At 35.8% G+C, this 18,304-nt stretch overlaps 1 protein-coding gene across 1 annotated transcript; it reads right to left on the reverse strand.

Annotated features, from left to right (window-relative positions):
* Nucleotides 1–7,063: 7,063 nt before the first annotated feature.
* Nucleotides 7,064–10,022, reverse strand: LOC125195940 (probable 1-deoxy-D-xylulose-5-phosphate synthase 2, chloroplastic). The gene is made up of 6 exons (XM_048094235.1): nt 9,817–10,022; nt 9,566–9,736; nt 8,898–9,485; nt 7,950–8,813; nt 7,572–7,856; nt 7,064–7,483 (listed from the first exon to the last, which is right to left on the reverse strand). Exons 1-6 carry the CDS (start codon nt 9,928–9,930, stop codon nt 7,328–7,330), a joined length of 2,178 nt encoding a protein of 725 aa, XP_047950192.1. The 5' UTR covers nt 9,931–10,022; the 3' UTR covers nt 7,064–7,327.
* Nucleotides 10,023–18,304: the final 8,282 nt, after the last annotated feature.

Consider the following 18,304-nt stretch of genomic DNA (forward strand, 5'->3'; position numbering starts at 1 on the left):
CTGAAATAATTTGACATTGGTGTGGTATAGCACTGAACGGATCTAACAGCAAGACGTGTCTTTATGCTATCTACTGAAAGACTAGGTCTTGATAAAATATTATTTCTTAATCTACATATGTTAGCATTGAGCATACGGTATTGATTATGCACTACTTTGACTTATCAAATGGTGCGGGTTTTTCGCAACCCAATAATCCCTGATATCTTGGGTAGTGGTGATTAATATCTAGCGGTGCTAGGATTGCTATTATGTTGAAACGTGCGCGAGGTGAGTCTCGTTTGATAATGTCCTCAAGAGGAGCTCGAACAAGGTTTTATTATTCGGAAAACTGCCAGTTGGAGTTTTATTACTCTATGAATAATAAATAAATGATTCTTGCTAAGTCCACTCTTGGAATTAATAAGATATTAATTAATTAAGTCCATAGCAGACATTAATTAATTAATGGACATTTATATCTTAAGCGCGGGAAATAAATAATAAAAGTGGAAACCCGGATTACTTGTAATTTCGGATTTGGATGGGGAGAGTTCAATATTACTTCTGTAGTGGCTGCTCGTAATATTCCAATATAAGCTTGTATTAAATTGTGGGTTCAATTTAATTAGTAAAAACTAATTGGGCGAGCCCATATCCAAAACCTTCCATAGATCCTGTCTGGGCCCAAAAGGAACTTAATATAAATAGGAGAATAAAGGAGACAGAGAAATAACACAATTTTCATTATTGTATTTTTCGAAAATTTCAGCTCCCAGAAAATTTGTAGGAATTTTCGAATTCCACTCCTATTCTCAAAAGGATTTCTTCTGTCTTCTTTATTTAAGTCCTAGTATTCTAGTAAGATCAGCCCACACTGATATTGGAGTACAGTTCGGGAACCAGAGAGAAGATCCGTGGTCTAGTATTGAAGATCATCTCGTGGAGAAGGCGCAAGCAATCGTCGATTCTTTGGAGAATCAAATCGGTAACTCTAAACCGTAGAATTCATGTTTTAGGATTTACTTTCTATGAGCATGAATTATTTGCGTTCTAGCATGCAATTATCTGTTTAACATGTGAATAGATTAATCGCATAATCGGTCAAATAGATCCGTGTCTGATTTATTTGTTTTGTACAAGTCTTCCGCTGTGCAAGGGGCACCAAACCCCATCATTTTCACGGTTTTGAACCACCGATTTTTTGCGGTTCCGGCTCGGTTTCAAGGTTTTACTGCGATTTTCGTGGTTTCGGTTTGGAACCGGTGGTTTTGACATGGTTTCGGTTCAAAAAATTTTGAACCTGAACCTAGCCATGGTTTAAAAATCGACGGTTTCGATTCGAATAAATTCTCACGGTTCTAGTTCGGAACCATAATCGTCGGTTACGGTTTCACGGTTAACCACCAGAATCGTAAAGTTTGGCTACCTCTATGTGAAAAAGAGAATATAGTAGAAAAAAATAAAGTAAGAAAAAATAAATGTGTTGTTTTTTCTTAAAAAAAACTTATTTTAGATGAGACGTCGCAAAAAGGAATATGAATTGTTTATATTTCCTTTTTAATCTTATACTCCCTCCGTCCCATAAAAGATGTCTTACTTTCCATTTTATTTTGTCTCACAAAAGATGTCACATTTCATTTTCTGGAAAAAGTTCTCACTCACGTAATTGTATAAAATATATTTTCTCTTTCCACTCAACATGCAAAATATAACCTCTTAAAATCTCGTGTCATCTCACAAGTGCGACATCTTTTGTGGGACGAAGGGAATATTTATTGCGGATGAATTTTGAATCTTTTTGTTTTTCTTTTTTAGTTATGTATGGATTTTATTAATGTTACAAATATTTATATATTATTTGATTTAACTATATAAATAATTATGTTACGTTTGCAAATAGCTATAAAAGTAGGAATATACTTTGTCATACCTCAAATCAACAAATAGTGATAATCGAAGAGAGAGAAGCGATAAAAGAGGTGATTATTGACTTGTTAGTGATATTATTTCAGATTTTAGAATCTATTCCCTCCTTCTCATATTTGGAGTCACTTATTATTATGACTCAAATTTTAAGAAAGAGTTAAAGTGTGTAATAAATGAAGTGAGATGATTGAGTGTGTAATAAATGAAGTGAGATGATGGAGTGGTTGAAGGTGTGTCCCTTTTGACTTTTGTTTTTATTTTTATTTTTTTATTTTTAATATAGATAATGACATTTTTATATAATTTTAATGAAGAATGGGGTAAAATTGTATGACCAAATATGAAAAATTCTAAAAGTGACTCTTAAACTAGAACAGACTTTTATGGCAAAAAGTGACTCTTAATCTGGGACGGAGAGAGTAAAAGTGTATTTTTAGAGTTGAAATTTAAAGTATACTCAATGATGTAGAAAAAAGGGAAAGATCAAGTATGAGACAGAGAATCACATAAATCACATGGCTAACCATAAGAGTAGCCTTAGGTAGGGACGCTGGCTTTCTATTCTACTGCAATAAAGATGTTATAGTTAACGATAAAACTGCGTGACCAAAATTTGGACAATCAAATTCTGGTTTATATACTCCCTCTGGCCCAGATTTGTAGTAACATTTTGCTATAAAAATCCGTCCCATATTTAAAGTAACATTTAGAATTTATCATATTTACACATAAAATTTTACTCCATTATTCACTAAAATTACACCCAAATGCCATTATCTATATTAAAATAAATCAAAACAAAAATAAAAAAACCAAAAAGTCAAAGAGGGACCCACTTTCAACCAACTCACTTCATTTATTACACACTCCATCATCTCACTTCATTTATTACACACTCCACCAATTCCTTAAAACTCGTGCCATAACTAAATGTTACTACAAATATGGGACGGAGGGAGTAATATATTAATTAGTATTTTAATATAATTTTTACATTACATAATATTATAAATATGTTCTGGTACATCTTACTTTAATTTAATTTGAAATGTGCAGAACATTGACGTCATGTTTTAAAAATTTGTGAATTAATTTTTTACTTTTTTATCCATATCTTTAAATTCAAATTTGAAAAATACTAAAAGGGATGGAGTTCAAAAATTGAAAAAGGCTGAAGGATAATATAGTCATTTTAATAAATCCACTAACTGCATTTAATATTATAATATATAACTAATACATAAAATTACTGATATATCCTTATTTGGTTGTCCAAATTTTGGTTGATTATCAACACTCGTTAGTTAAAACTCACCCTTAATTTCCATGATACAGAGATATTTTTTTCTACATGCAATTCCAAGTATTCTTTGGGATCACACAATTGGTCATAAAATTAAAAGTCTTATAAAAACGTCATTAGTTACATGTGAAATGTCAGAAGCAATGACTTTATATAAGTATACAAGTGTACTACTACGTGTGTTTCCCAATTATATCTTCTTCACATGCAAATATTCGATGAACCAATCACTTCAAAATGGCGAACATAACACGACAGTCTACAATTGTTTTATTAATGTACGATTCAAATTAATTATTAAAAACATTTTTTTCAGCAACAACGACGACAGTCTTATTGTTGATTTCAATAATAAAAAATGGCGGCGTTGCTATTGATGGACCGCATTTAATCAAGTTACACATTTTCAAGTCTTCTAAGTTGTCTATAATTTATATTTGATCTAACTTACAAAATAAATAGAAGTCGGCAGAAGACCATGCCATCTTTTGATTTCTTTGCACGCAGGGATTATTTTCCAATTCTTATGTTGACTACTTTCAGTTGAAAATTAATTTTCTTTATCAGTATTGTGATAATTAAATTTAATGATACTTATTCAACACTGATTTTTCCGCGAATGTAAGTCTAAAATAATGAACTTCCAATAATAGAGTTTGGATCAATATCACATTCCCAATGGCCGAAGGGTTGGGATTATCAATTCATGACCACAAGATCTGATTCAATAATGTCTGGTGTATCCCACTTGAGAGATATAGTACCTAGATGATTTAAATGAATAAAGACCTTCACAGAATAGATGATACTCCAGCTGTTCTTTTACAAACGAGAGATTTTTTTGGTACATTATTTAAAATATTGATGTTTAGAGAATTAAGTGTAGAATAAATAAAGTACGAGAAAAAAATAAATAGAAGAGTGGAGAGATAATAACGTATGAAAGATAAAGTCACAAAGAGCAATCGTATTTTCTTGTTAGGAAAAAGAAGAAATAACTCAAATAAGGTGGAACGTCTCAAAATAAAATATAAATTGTTTGTAATGAGATGGATGAAATATTTATTATATACAATTTTGTATATACTTTGCCAATTTTTGATAAATAAATTATGATATACTCCGTGAATATTGAACTAGTAATTGTATAATTTATGATAATAAATAAATATTACTCCTTATTAAGACAATATTGTACTCCCTCCTTCTGCCATCAGGAGTTTGAGTTGAGTTCGGCACGTATTTAAAAAAAATATAAAGGAAAGTTAATTGAAAAAGATAATAGAATTTTGATGTACCTGTGAGCTCTCTTCCGTTAGAGATGAAGACTTGCGGTAGGCAAGTTTATCTTTTACTTATTTTCTAGTTTTGAATTTCATTTCAATTATTCTGTTTGTGTCAAATTCTATCCCCTTAGGGGTTGTTTGATTTGCAAGATTACATCTCATGATTGAATATGTATTATGTTTGGCTCATAAAATTGAATTTCATCGATTAATGCTAGATGGATAGTCATGTGATAATTAGTCATCATTTTATAAAATGCGAGTAAAATGAATTAGTGGAATGTGACAGCTACTAACCATTTAAAGTAAAGGTAAACCGAACTTTTAATGGCGGATTTGTCGAAAATGACACATCGAAACTTTTAATTGCGGACGGAAGGAGGGACTATTTGTTTTGGAATCGGATCTCTACATAGATCTCTTGAGAAAAAAATTTGGTTTATTTAAATATAAAAAATATTAAATTTATCACAATTAAATACTATAAATCTAACACCAAGATTTAATATGATCGACTTTCCTTATAATTTCTATTGTAGGCTAGGGCACATTTGAGGTTAAATTACAATAATTAAACGTCTGCGGTCAATGCCCAATAAAAAAAGTTTGCAGTCAAATATATAGGTGTTTCCTGGAAAAATAATTGATAATTAATCATATATTCAGTCAAGTCAAAACAACACATTGGAATATGAATTTGTAGCTTACCTGAGGCATCTACAATTTGATTTAAGTCGGTTAAAGTTAATTACTCCATTCAGGTTTGGCGCACTAGTACATTGAGCCCACTCTACTAATTGAATATCCCTAATTAGTAATTATAAGGGAAAGTCTTCAATGAACTTCCAATAACATACAACTGAAAGAGATGATTTAATTTGGCCCTTTTCCTCACTAAACACGTTGATATTGTCATGTTGGTTAGGCAGGATATGTCATTGTCCCTTTATGTCCAATAATTTATCTCTTATACTCCATTTAAAAGAGTACTCATTGTTTTGTGGTCGAGAATTTTCCAATCAACTTACCGGTTAGTTTGGTTGGCAGAATTCAATCCTAAATTAATAATTAATTATTGATTTAAAATTTATTTATTTATACAATTAACATTTTATAGTACATAAGTAAGAATCTCAAAATGAAAAAAAGTTGTGTAATACTACAATACTTTATAAAAATATTTATTCACTATGTTTTCTTAACCATCATATCCCTAGTTTCATGATACAATTTTTTAGAAGTTTATTATAAATACAAAATAATAATAATAATAATAATAATAATAATAATTATTATTATTATTATTATTATATCCTCAATGATTTGGTCCAATTTTAATCCTAAATGTATGATGTGTTACAGTTCTGATCCAAAACAACTTTTCTATTTCAACATTATGAATTGATCAATTTTAGCCTAAAACGTGATGGGTTCGTTAAAATTTAAACGGTAATCTCAATTTAACACAATTAGTCAATTAAATTGGTTATCAATATTATATTATCGATAGGTTGACCCTCAACGCTATAATTTGAATTTAATTTCATATACGTTTTGTTTTTTGCTAAAATATTTGAATAACTTTTATGAAATATACGAATTATTTTGTGAACAATATATACTGCATGTTTAATTATGAATGCGAAAAAGAATCGAATGAACGAGCTGGAGGAAAATATCATCTTAAATCATGTCACATTCATAAAGTTCTCCACGTATACGCATAGTTTAGCTACATTCATTTGTTGATTATCTGGATTTGATGTATCATGTACCATGCGCAGGGTTACTGCAGTGTATTTATTTTTTTATGGTTAAATAACTTTAAATTTAATGGTCACAACACCGGGGACTCGAACCCGAGACCTTAATTTGGTCTCGGGCATTAACCTCTCTACCGCTTGACCAACTCACACACACAAGTGTATTTATTAATTTTGTATTAAGAAATTTTTGATAAGTTCTAATAAGTGAAATTCTACATTTGTTCAATTCGTTTGATCATATGCTCGATATTTTTCATATTCATTTCTAAGTTGACTGAATTCATATAAAATTTACCAGGTCCACTGAACTTTGTATGATTTGATTGAGTTCATACTAGGATAACCAAGTCTAGTAAGCCTGGCATGAATTGACAATTTCTACTAGGATTACTGAGTTTGATAAATAAAATAGACTGATTGTCACTTTCATCCACAAATCAGCTATTACATATTTTAGTTTTTTAAAGATTGCAGCTAGCTAACTCTTGATTTTTACTATCTCGTTGGGCTAGGTCAGAAGTTGTTATATATAATTTCCTTTTACAATATAGTTCTCAAAAAATGCAAGTTCTTGATTTTAAAATATTTGTAATGGTAAAAGTGACTTGCATCTTTTTAAATTGGCACAAGTTAGGCTGGCTGCATGCACAAAAAAAAATACTGAATTATTTAATTTACACTTATTAGCAGTAGTGATTTCAATTAAAATAATTGCAAGACTTGCTGAAATATATAATCTGTCTAGAACGAAAAAGAATGACGATAATTTAAACATGTAAGTAACATAACACCACTATAAATGTAAAAATGGAACAAATAAATTTATTTAATAAAAGTATGAGGGTGATTACAGATTATTTGTGTCTACAAACATAAGGTTGGCACCTGAATGATTATTCAGAAAACTCGCCCAACTTGAGTGGTTAGAGTTTTACAAAGCAATAATTCCCCATATTTACATTACATTACATGAGATATAAAACACTAAAATCTCTGAGGATATCAATGCTGCTGTGTGGTCGCATTCAGGCACCATTCTATGTCCCTTTTTGACCAAATTAAGATCACAAGTTGTTGATTAGATGAAGACTGTCCTTTGCTCCACCAATAAGTGACACAACCGTGGCCGCAATGTGTTTCGGACTGAGCCCGGCTTCTTCGATTTGATCCGTCTGCGCCCCGTGATCAATGTACCTGTCTGGTAGCACCATTGGCCTCCACTGCAATACCAAAAAACAAAATTATTAGAATTACATTCGAGTATTAGTCCCAAGGCAGTTGAGTCGTAGTAATTGTTCGTGTTTTTACCTTGAGGCTTCCGTCTAGAAGTCCGTTGAGGGACAAGAAATGAGAAATGTGGGCGCTGAATCCGCCAATGGATCCCTCTTCAACCGTGATGAGAACCTCATGCTCCTGCACCAACTTCTTGATCAGCTCTCCATCGAGTGGCTTACAAAATCTCGCATCTGCCACAGTTACAGACATGCCGTGCTCGTTGAGAAGCTGCGCCGCGGCCAGACAGTTTTGCACTATAGTACCGAATCCGAGGATTGCAACTCTGGACCCCTCTCTTAAGATCCTTCCCTTTCCAACCTGTGATTGACGAAATAATAAAACCATATTTATTAATTAACTCAACTGATAATAATGTGATGGTATGTATAATACTAATACCGTATACCGTACCTCGAGAGGGGTTCCTTTGTTGTTAGGCGGGAGAAGCGCGCCGACCCCGTTTCCTCTGGGGTATCGGACGCAGCTGGGGCGGTCGTCGATGGCGGCGGCAGTGGCGATCATGTGCATGAGCTCGAGCTCGTCGGAGGGGGCCATGACGACCATGTTGGGCAGGCAGGCCATGTAGGTGGTGTCGAAGGCGCCACAGTGGGTGGGGCCGTCGGCCCCCACCACTCCCGCCCGGTCCATCATGAACCGCACCGGGAGCTTTTGAAGATCTACGTCGTGAACCACCTGATCGTACCCTCTCTGAAGGAAGGAGGAGTAGATAGTGCAGAATGGCTTGAGCCCCTCTGTTGCCAGCCCGGCTGCGAACGTGACAGCGTGCTGCTCTGCTATCCCCACGTCGAAGCACCTGTCCGGGAAGCGCTTCTGGAAGTAGTTGAGCCCCGTGCCTCCCCCCATTGCTGCGTGGATCGCCACGATCTTGTCGTCGGCCTCTGCTTCAGCGACAAGAGACTCCGCGAAGTATTGAGTGTAGGATTTGGTGTTAGATTTGGATTTGATCTGTTTCCCAGTTTTGGGATCAAACTTGACCACACCATGCATCTTGTCTGCAGCTACTTCAGCGGGAGGATAGCCTTTTCCCTTCTCAGTGATGATGTGGATGAGGACAGGCCCTGGCGCAGGCATTTCCTTGACCTTGTTGAAAATGTACACCAGATCTTCAATGTTGTGGCCGTCGACAGGGCCGATGTAGTAGATCCCGAGCTCCTCGAAGAGCGAGGCCCCGGGCTTCCCCATCATCCCCTTCATATAGGTGTCCACCTTTGATGCAATCTCATGGGCCTGCTCTCCCATCTGCTTAGTCACGCCCTGTTCCATTTCCATGTTTATTAGTTAATTCATTATAGCAGAAGTATATCTGGACTGGTACTGAATTTTGACCGATCTATCTACCTTTGCTGCTTCGCGGAGTTGGCGGAACTTTCTGCTGGCTTGTAGACGGGTGAGCGCTTTGCTGAGGGCTCCGACGGGGGGAGCAGGGCCGTCGATGGTGGCTGTCGGCAGGGAGACCTGTTTGTTGTCATTCAAGACGATGATGAGATTCGAGTCGAGGAATCCTGCGTTGTTGAGCGCCTCGTATGCCTGGCCTGCGGTCATGGCACCATCTCCGATGACCGATATCACATGGTTGTCCTTGTGTAACAAGTCCCTCCCCACAGCCATGCCTAAACCAGCGGAGATGCTAGTTGAGCTGTGGCCGGCTCCAAAGGCGTCGTGGGCGCTTTCGTCGCGTTTAGGGAATCCGGCTAGGCCGAAGGTTTGCCGAATGGTGTGCATTCTGGACCTCCTCCCGGTGAGGATCTTGTGAGGGTAGGCCTGGTGTCCCACATCCCAGATGATTTTATCATCTGGTGTGTTGAACACATGATGCAGCGCAACGGTGAGCTCCGACACACCTAAGCTCGAGCTCAGATGCCCGCCCGTTTTCGACACCGAGTACACTATCTCCTCCCTCAACTCGTCAGCCAATCTCTCCAGCTCCTGCAAACGAAAAACGTTAAACACGTGTTTTCGAGGTTGTGGTTGCATTAATATATTTCAAACTAAGCAATTATTATTACCTCGATGGAGAGGTTTTTCATGTGAATTGGATAGTTGATGGTATCCAAAATCGGCGTAGGAGGCTTCTCTCCCGTGAAATTGAGAGATCTCGTTTTCTGCCTCGTCAAACCTTCCCCGCTCGCAACAACATCGTTCGTGTTGTCGTGTTGAAGCGCTGCCACGACCGCGAACTGAAAAAAAAAAACATAAATCGTTAAACAAAAGGATTGGATCAATTATTCTTATAAATGAATATCATCGCTTAAAAAACCTTATGCTTTTTGAGGGGGAGAGCTGCAGTAGAGCGAGATAACAAGGTGGATGAATCATCAGAGTGGATCAAAGGCAAGAAACTGCTATTGAGAACTCCACAAGAAGATGCCATCTCTCTTTCTGTGTGTGTATCTCTTTCTTTCTAGGAGTGTTGAGAGAGCGAGGTTGTGTAATTATTTGAAGGAGAAGTAGTTAGTGCTGAGCATAAGAAGGTGGATTGTTGTAGCATTTTATAGCAAAAAAGTAAAGAGGGAGGGGTAGATAAAAGACGCGACTTCTCAAGCACAAAATGCCAAATTAGCCTGCCAACTTTGGCTTCGTTGGTCAAGAAAAATTAAATTATAATTAAAAACACTTGCCGTTTGGACTGGAACATTTTCAATAATACTCCACTACTACATATACTAATTACTTCAATAAATTAAGAGCGGTATTACTATATACTACTACTAGTTATGCAAATTATTATTATTATAATGGAAATAACGAGTTTGAATTTTTCTAAGTCGCGCATGTCCTTCATGATTTTCGTAATTCATGAGATACGTATATCCATGTTATTTATTTAAATAGCGATAAGAGAAAATTAATTTATTTGAATGCATAGTCAAATTCGATAGCTGGACGAGTACGGTCAATGTGTCTGATTTATGTATAGTCATAGATTGGAAAATTAAGAATTGAGTCGCAGTATGGGTTGGAGGTGTTTCCAAGTTGATGTACTGAGTCAGAAATTTTCTATTTATTTAACAAAATTGTTGACATAAATCATCACAGATATATATGATTTACCGGTACGTGATTATAATTACTAGTTATAGTATTTTACACGGCGCTCAATATTCTATACTCCAAATTTAATCTATTATACATAAATGATACATTTAAAATTCGAATTGGATGGAGAAGCATATAAGATATTTTTAAAGTGTGTTTTGAAAGTTCAAAATACACATTATTTAAAGACGGATTAGACCCAAAATTAAGTACGGTTGCATGATAGTATTGATTAAGTTTGGCATTTTCATTTATGAACTGATTAAGTTATACTAGTATTAATTTTATTGCAGTTCGTGTTCAAAACATCTTTCTGGTCGTCGAAACTTGACTTTTAACAGAAGTGAATGAACGGCTGATCATGGGTTATTTGGCGAATTGAAGATTAGTTTATTTTTGTATGGTTTAGATTTTGGAAACCCAATTTTGCATCTAATCGTATGTGATTATCATGAGAGCCACGTAGAAATAGATGGTATCTAAATATCTATTGTATGCGTACTTAATATGACCGCCTGATCATATAGCACAAAAAACATAAATTAGAAACTTTAATTGCAGCAATTAATTAACTTCTCCGAGCATTACTAGTTATATTAATTTGCAATACGCATGCATAGGGCATGCATAGGAGATGCGATACAATCTCCCACTACAATTTCATTGTGTTACAATAAGTTCTCTTATAATCTTTAACTTATGATATATAGCGTGTAATTGGAACATTTAATTAAATAGATGGCCATGTTAAATTTTTTAAATTAAAGCTTTGAGAATTGAAAATTATAGTATTAATTATTTGATATAATAATATCAGTTGGTATCACAAAACATACTACCTCTGTCCCTGAAAATTTGATACATATTACCATTTCGGTCCGTCCCTGAAAATTTAATACACTTCATTTTTACCATTTTTGGTAGTGGACCCTATATTCCACTAACTCATTCCTACTCACATTTTATTATAAAACTAATACTTTAAAAGTAGGACCCACATCCCACCAACTTTTTCAACTCACTTTCCATTACATTTCTTAAACCCTTGTCGAGTCAAAGTGTAGCAAATTTTGGGGGACGAAGGTAGTATCAATTACTGATAATCAGTCAAGTACTCATATATATGAATCAACAAGCTGATATTGAGTCAGAAACTGATATGTATTGTGATAGTTATTGTTATATTTAAAAAAAGTTTTGAAATGAACCATATCTCGTCCTTGTTACTCAAAATATAACCAATCCTTTGATGCTAACAATAATAAAAGCTAAACCACATTATGTTCATATTTTTCAAGGACGGAGGGCATTTGCATCTTCACCAACGATCAAATACTCAATAGGCGTTGGATCAAATCACAGAACAAAAAGAAAAATTAAGGACTTATATTTTTATATTTCAATTTTATCATGATTGAAAGTTGATTCCATTGTCGTTTGGTGATTTCTCAATGTTCGCCTGCACCTGCACGCGAATTTTGTTTTGCTTCTTCACCCATTTTCAGAGCTCTTAAAAAAAAGTTTTAACTTTGACAAGAAAAGGGCAAAGCAATGATTGTTAAAAGGTCGAAATGGGTCACTCTTCTCTACTAGCCAAGCCTCCACGACTGCATATGGTAGTCAATGAGCTCACGATTAGTCAGATATTTTGGCGGCTGACAGGCTCTCCCTCTTCTAGATGCAGATGGCGGCATCCAAAGTGGTAGAGGAGTGTGATGCCGCCACTGATCTCTCCCCTTTCAGATTCAAGTTGAAGCACATAGTTTATTTGAGAGAAGTATTTTTCTTAAAAAATATACTCCCTTCGTCCCAAAGAAACACTATCTAGGCTTGACACGAATTTTAGTACACAATTGGTAATGTAAGAGTGGAGGAGAAAAAGTAACTGAAACAATGTAGTGGATTGTGAGACTTAGAGCATCCAAAATGGGGCGGACGATGCATTGTCCATGGCAATCTGCCACTGCAGGTGGGCGGGCGATACCGCGCCCCATGCCCACGCCCTAAGATTAGTCCGTGTATAATGGGGCGGACAATAGGTCTGGACGATGTTCACGTTTTTTGTTTCATTTGTTTTTGTTTTCTATTTTCCAATTTAGTATAAATCTACCTCATTTCTTATTCATTTCTCACACCAATCTCCTCTTTCCCTTACTCAAGTCTCTCTCACTCTAATCAAATGAATCCCTTCGACGACCTCACTACCACCCGTGACATAAATCGGGCCTTGACTCGAGCCATATTCGATTACGTGCCTCGAGCTACAAACGATCTGAACGTGAGCGTGTCCAGCAAGAGGCAAAGGGAGGTCTCGAGGCCAATCCAATGTCGGACCTCGGTCCACCGAAAGCACGCCGGCGTAGCTGCCCAACATCTATTCCGTTCAGATACTTATTTGCCGATGAACCACGGTGGGGCTCGATGTTTTTTCACTCCCAATTTAGAATGTCGCGAGATCATTTTTTGCGCATTGTTCACAAGTTTGAGGCACATGACACATACTTCGAGTATATTATCGATGGCAGCAGTAGAAGCGAACTATCTTTGCTGTAAAATTGCATTATTGCGATTCGGCAGTTAGCCTATGGAGGCACGACCAATATGTTTGATTAGTAATTCCGTGTCGGCGAGACAACTGGCCGCGAGTGTCTGAAAATATTTTGTGCGAGAATTATGGAGGCTTTAGGAAATGCATATATGCAAAAGCTAACCGATGCCGATTGACAATGGTCCTCGAAGCCATAACCAACGACTCTGGATTTGGCATGCTCACTTCAGTGTGGTCGGGTCGAAGAACGACATTGACGTCCTGGACACATCACATCTCTTCATTGACCAATGTAATGGCAACGGCTCGACCATTGAGTTCACTGCCAACGGACGCTGGCATCATATGGGTTACGACTTGGCCGATGATATACACTCGAGGTGGCTGTTTTTCTGAAGACGGTAAGAGGCTGCGTTGAAGGATGTGGAATGGCAATTTAGTGTGCTCCAAGCGCGTTGGGCAATAATGAAAAAGTCCGAAACATTTCTGGTACAAGGCTGTCATCGCCGATGTCATTTACACGTGCATCATCTTGCATAATATGATAGTCAATGATGAAGGTGCAAGAGTCACCGAGTGAGGTGATGAGGAAGCTGGACCTAGCTCCGGTGTGGTGACCCCACCCCACGTTCGAGGTTTACCGATGGGCTACAATGAGGTTCTAGCGGCACAGGTCACAACGACCAACAATACCATTCTTACCTCATGTCCGATATCGTTGAAGAAATTTGTCACGCAACTGCCGTTGAAATTATAATTTTTTTAAAATAAAATGAAGTTTTCATATTGTGGTGTTAATTAACGTATATTTTGCTATTTTGTTATTTTCAAAAACAAAAAAATGAAAAAAAAATTACAAAATGGTTGTTAAAAGATAGGGTAGGCTTTAGGGGTGGTGTATAGTCCGCCACATTGCAAGTGAATAGGCAAGACTATAGAATGCTAATTTTGAGGACTATAAATTACTACAACGCGGGTTGTATGATGAACTATAGTCCACCCCATTGTGGATGCCCTTATAAATGATAAAGTAAAAAGGAGATAACGCTTTCATAAATGGATATGGACTATTTATATGAGATGAATGAAAAAAGAAAATTAAGTCTATTTCTATAGGACGAATGGAGTATTTACCCATATAATAGATTAAATATAAGAGTAAAGACCAAAATTGGTCCTGAACATATGACCATTTTACGTTTTTGGTCCTAAACACTATCTTTTTGATTTTGTGGTCCTGAACATATGGAAATTTGATCATTTTGGTCCTCCGTCAATATTTCCGTTAAAAACTAACGGTCAACAGGGTTAAATCCTGATTTTGACCAAATTAAACTTTTAATTCTAATTTTTTAATCCCTAATTAATTCTCTAATTATTTTTTCACTTCAATTTCATTTTCTTCCTTCCTCTCATCTTTCATCTTCTTCCTTCCTCTTCCTCTCAAACCCTAGTCAAGGGGAGAAGATAATAACTCCGTAATAACATTGCCAGATAAAAGTGACCCTGTTTGTGACCCATCTCTGTGCTCAAGCTCAACACAGTAGAGAGATAAAAACCTCCATAGCCAACCATAGCAGAGCTCACCACTCTCTTCTTCTTCAAAAGCCCACCTCTCAAAATCAAATCTTTTCAACAATGGCGGAAACCAAAACCAAGAAATACATCAGCGCCGAGGAACAAGCCCAGTGACCTCTGGATCTCAATCCAGGGCAAAATCTACGACGTCTCCGATTGGATCAAATCCCACCCCGGCGACGACCTCCCCCTCCTCAACCTCGCCGGCCGCGACGCCACCGACACATACGTCGCCTACCACCCCGCCCACGCCTGGTCCCACCTCGCCCCCTTCCACAACCACCTCCACCTCCAAAACTACGTCGTTTCCGAAGTCTCCAAGGACTACTGCAAGCTCGTCCACGAATTTACCAAATTAGGGCTCTTCGACAGGAAAGGCCACAACGTGCTCTTCTCCCTCTGCCTCTACGACATCGTTTTCTGCCACGGCGCGCTCCTCCACGGCGCGCTCCTCCACGCCCTCTAGGGCGGCGCCATGGGGTTTCTCTGGATCCAGAGCGGCTGGCTCGGCCACGACTCCGACCATTACCAAATCATGCTCACGAGATCGAAGATGGCGTCGAGAGATTCATAGAATTAGAATTCTCCATTGAAATTCATAGAATCCATCTTCACTACAAAGAGTTTTACTTTTACTCTTTAAAATTTCCCCTTTTTGAATTATTTGCTTTTAAGGGATTAAAAAATCAGAATTAAAAGTTTAATTTGGTCAAAATCGAGATTAAACCCTGTTGACCGTTAGTTTTTAACGGAAATGTTGACGGAAGACCAAAATGATCAAATTTTCATATGTTCAGGACCACAAAATCCAAAAGATAATGTTTAGGACCAAAAACGTAAAATGGTCATATGTTCAGGATCAATTTTGGCCTTTACTCTAAATATAATTAATCATGTCACGTATCCGTCTCATAAAAATAGAAACTCTTTCTATTCGTCCGTCCCATGTAAATAACACACTTCTATAATTGGTAACTCATTTCTCTTTGAGGTGAGCATCATTCTATACTAACAATACTCCAATTATTTTTTCTTTCTACATAACTCTTAATTTACTAATTGTGTATTAAAACTCACACCGTTCCAAAAGTTTTTATTTTTGTGGGGTGCTGAGAAGAATAATTAACCCTCCGTCTCAGTTTAAGAGTTACATTTTGCCATAAAAGTCCGTCCCAGTTTAAGAGTCACATTTCGAATCTTCCATATTTGGACATAAAATATTATCCCATTATTCATCAAAATTACACTCAAATGTCATTATCTACATAAAAATAAATAAAAAAAACAATGAAAAACCAAAAAGTCAAACCATCTCACTTTCCACCAAGTCACTTCATTTATTACATACTCTATCAATTTCTTAAAACTCGTGCAATAACTAATTCTAACTCCTAAATTGGGACGAAGGGAGTATATGTTATCAGTTGTGTTTACTAAAGACCCATCCTAGAAAATTGACAACGATTATAAAATTTGTGATCTTTAAAACCATTTTTAAAGCTTATACGAAATTCCAGACTTCATCTAAATTTATTTTTTTAAGCACCAATATCCCAATTGTTTTTTCATATAAACAACCAGCCATTTAAACGTGCCTAATATTAAGCTGCGACGATTAATACTCGCCAAAAAAACCCTCCAATACGCGTTTAATTTACCTACTTAATTAAAATCTAGACCAATCTAATTAATATTAGTTATTGTTTAAGGGCGTGTAAGTCATGTCCAAAACCTATATTAACTAATAATATTATTACCCGCAGTTTGCACCCACTCAAGTGAGAAACACGCACATGATCTAAAACATTAAACAAAGAGCCACAATATAATGGTTAATGAGTAATGACTATATATAATTGAGTTCTTTAATCCCTGGTGACGACGACAATTTTGTATTGTTTCGTTGTTTCATATTTTCTTGAGAGATAGACCACTTGACAGTGAATCATGTGGTATATATTGCGATTACGTGGTTTGACTAAGATCCTAATTTACCATTAATGTTTTTCCCATAAGAATAGATCCTAATTTACCATTACTATTTTTCCCAAAAGAATAATACTCTCTCCGCACTCCGTTACGTGTTCCAGTTTTTCATTTTGATCCGTCCTTTATTAATTGTCTTACTTCACTTTTATTATTTTTGATAATAGACCAGACCTCATATTCTACTAACTTAATTTTACTCATGTCTTATTATAAAATTAATACTTATTTATAAGTGGAATCTATATATTATTAACTTTTTAACTCAATCTTTTTTGTTATAACAATAAAGCTATGCAACCAAATTTTGTACAACCAAAAATTGATTTATTTAAAAAAAAATATAATTTATTTATATATTTAATTAAAAAGTATAGACATATATATAGTATAGGGAACGTTCATAATATTATGGTATTTCACCTATAATAATTATTTTCAACAAATGGAAATCTATATGCATAAATGTCTCTGCAGACTAATTGATGCAAAATTGACCTTGATTCAAACAGCCTTTATATTGTTAGTGTATAGTATACCAATAGAAAGAAACCTAAGTCAAATTGACATTAAAGATGCCGACTACCTAATCACACACATTATTGTTTATACACAGAGAATTCAGAATTAGATTGCACCTCATATCTTATCCAATGAATATCTCAAGTTTCAATTTAAACAAACTGCATATGTTTATGTTTTATGATTTATGATTCTACATTATTGTATACTAGTAGTTGGCAAAATTCGTGTAGGGCTATTGATCTTCAATATGCTCCTCAATTTCTTGACATATCATAATGCTCAAAATCTTGTCACCAGCAATTTTTGCTTTTCTCCATCCACTACAATAAAAACATTTAATACTAAGCATAAGTTAACGAGCATCTTCCGAGCACATATCAATATTAACGAGCAATAACTAGTCAGTTGGAAATATTAGCGATTCGAGATATTACCAAGCACCAAGTGCTTGGTGATAATGCTATCATTCAAGGGAAACGAGACAACATAGAGAGCAAATAGCTCTATCTAGTTGCTTGCTATATATCTTAATTGTGAGTTGTGTTCAACTTTTTTGTGAATTCAACTCAGCCAACATTGATTGAAACCCTATCGAAGCAAATTTTATGAACCGAATAAGAGCTATGCTACATTATTTAGATACTAGTATTGAATTATTGTTATTGAAAATGTACATAGTTAAAAACTCTATAACAGACAAATAAAAACGTTATTTGCGTGGAATATTAGACAAGTATTGAATATATGGGATTAATACTATCATTAAAAACATTCCATCATCATATGTAGACAACCTTATAAGCTGCAAGTTCACACACACTCACTCAGATAAAAGCAGGTCATTACTATATATGTTAGTATGACACACACCATACACACACACTGAAATGTTCATCCTCTTGATAAAAGTCACTAATCCATTCCACGGGGGGTGGAGTGACGACTGACTGACGACCAGCGACTCGTGTTGTAACGATAAAAGGTGATGACAACACTGCACTTGTAAGTTTACAAAGGCCATCCATCAACCATATCCTATTCACATCAACAGTTTCTATACTTCTTGTTGCGA

The sequence above is a fragment of the Salvia hispanica genome, chromosome 6, assembly GCF_023119035.1.
Source record: "Salvia hispanica cultivar TCC Black 2014 chromosome 6, UniMelb_Shisp_WGS_1.0, whole genome shotgun sequence".
Classification (NCBI taxonomy): domain Eukaryota; kingdom Viridiplantae; phylum Streptophyta; class Magnoliopsida; order Lamiales; family Lamiaceae; genus Salvia; species Salvia hispanica.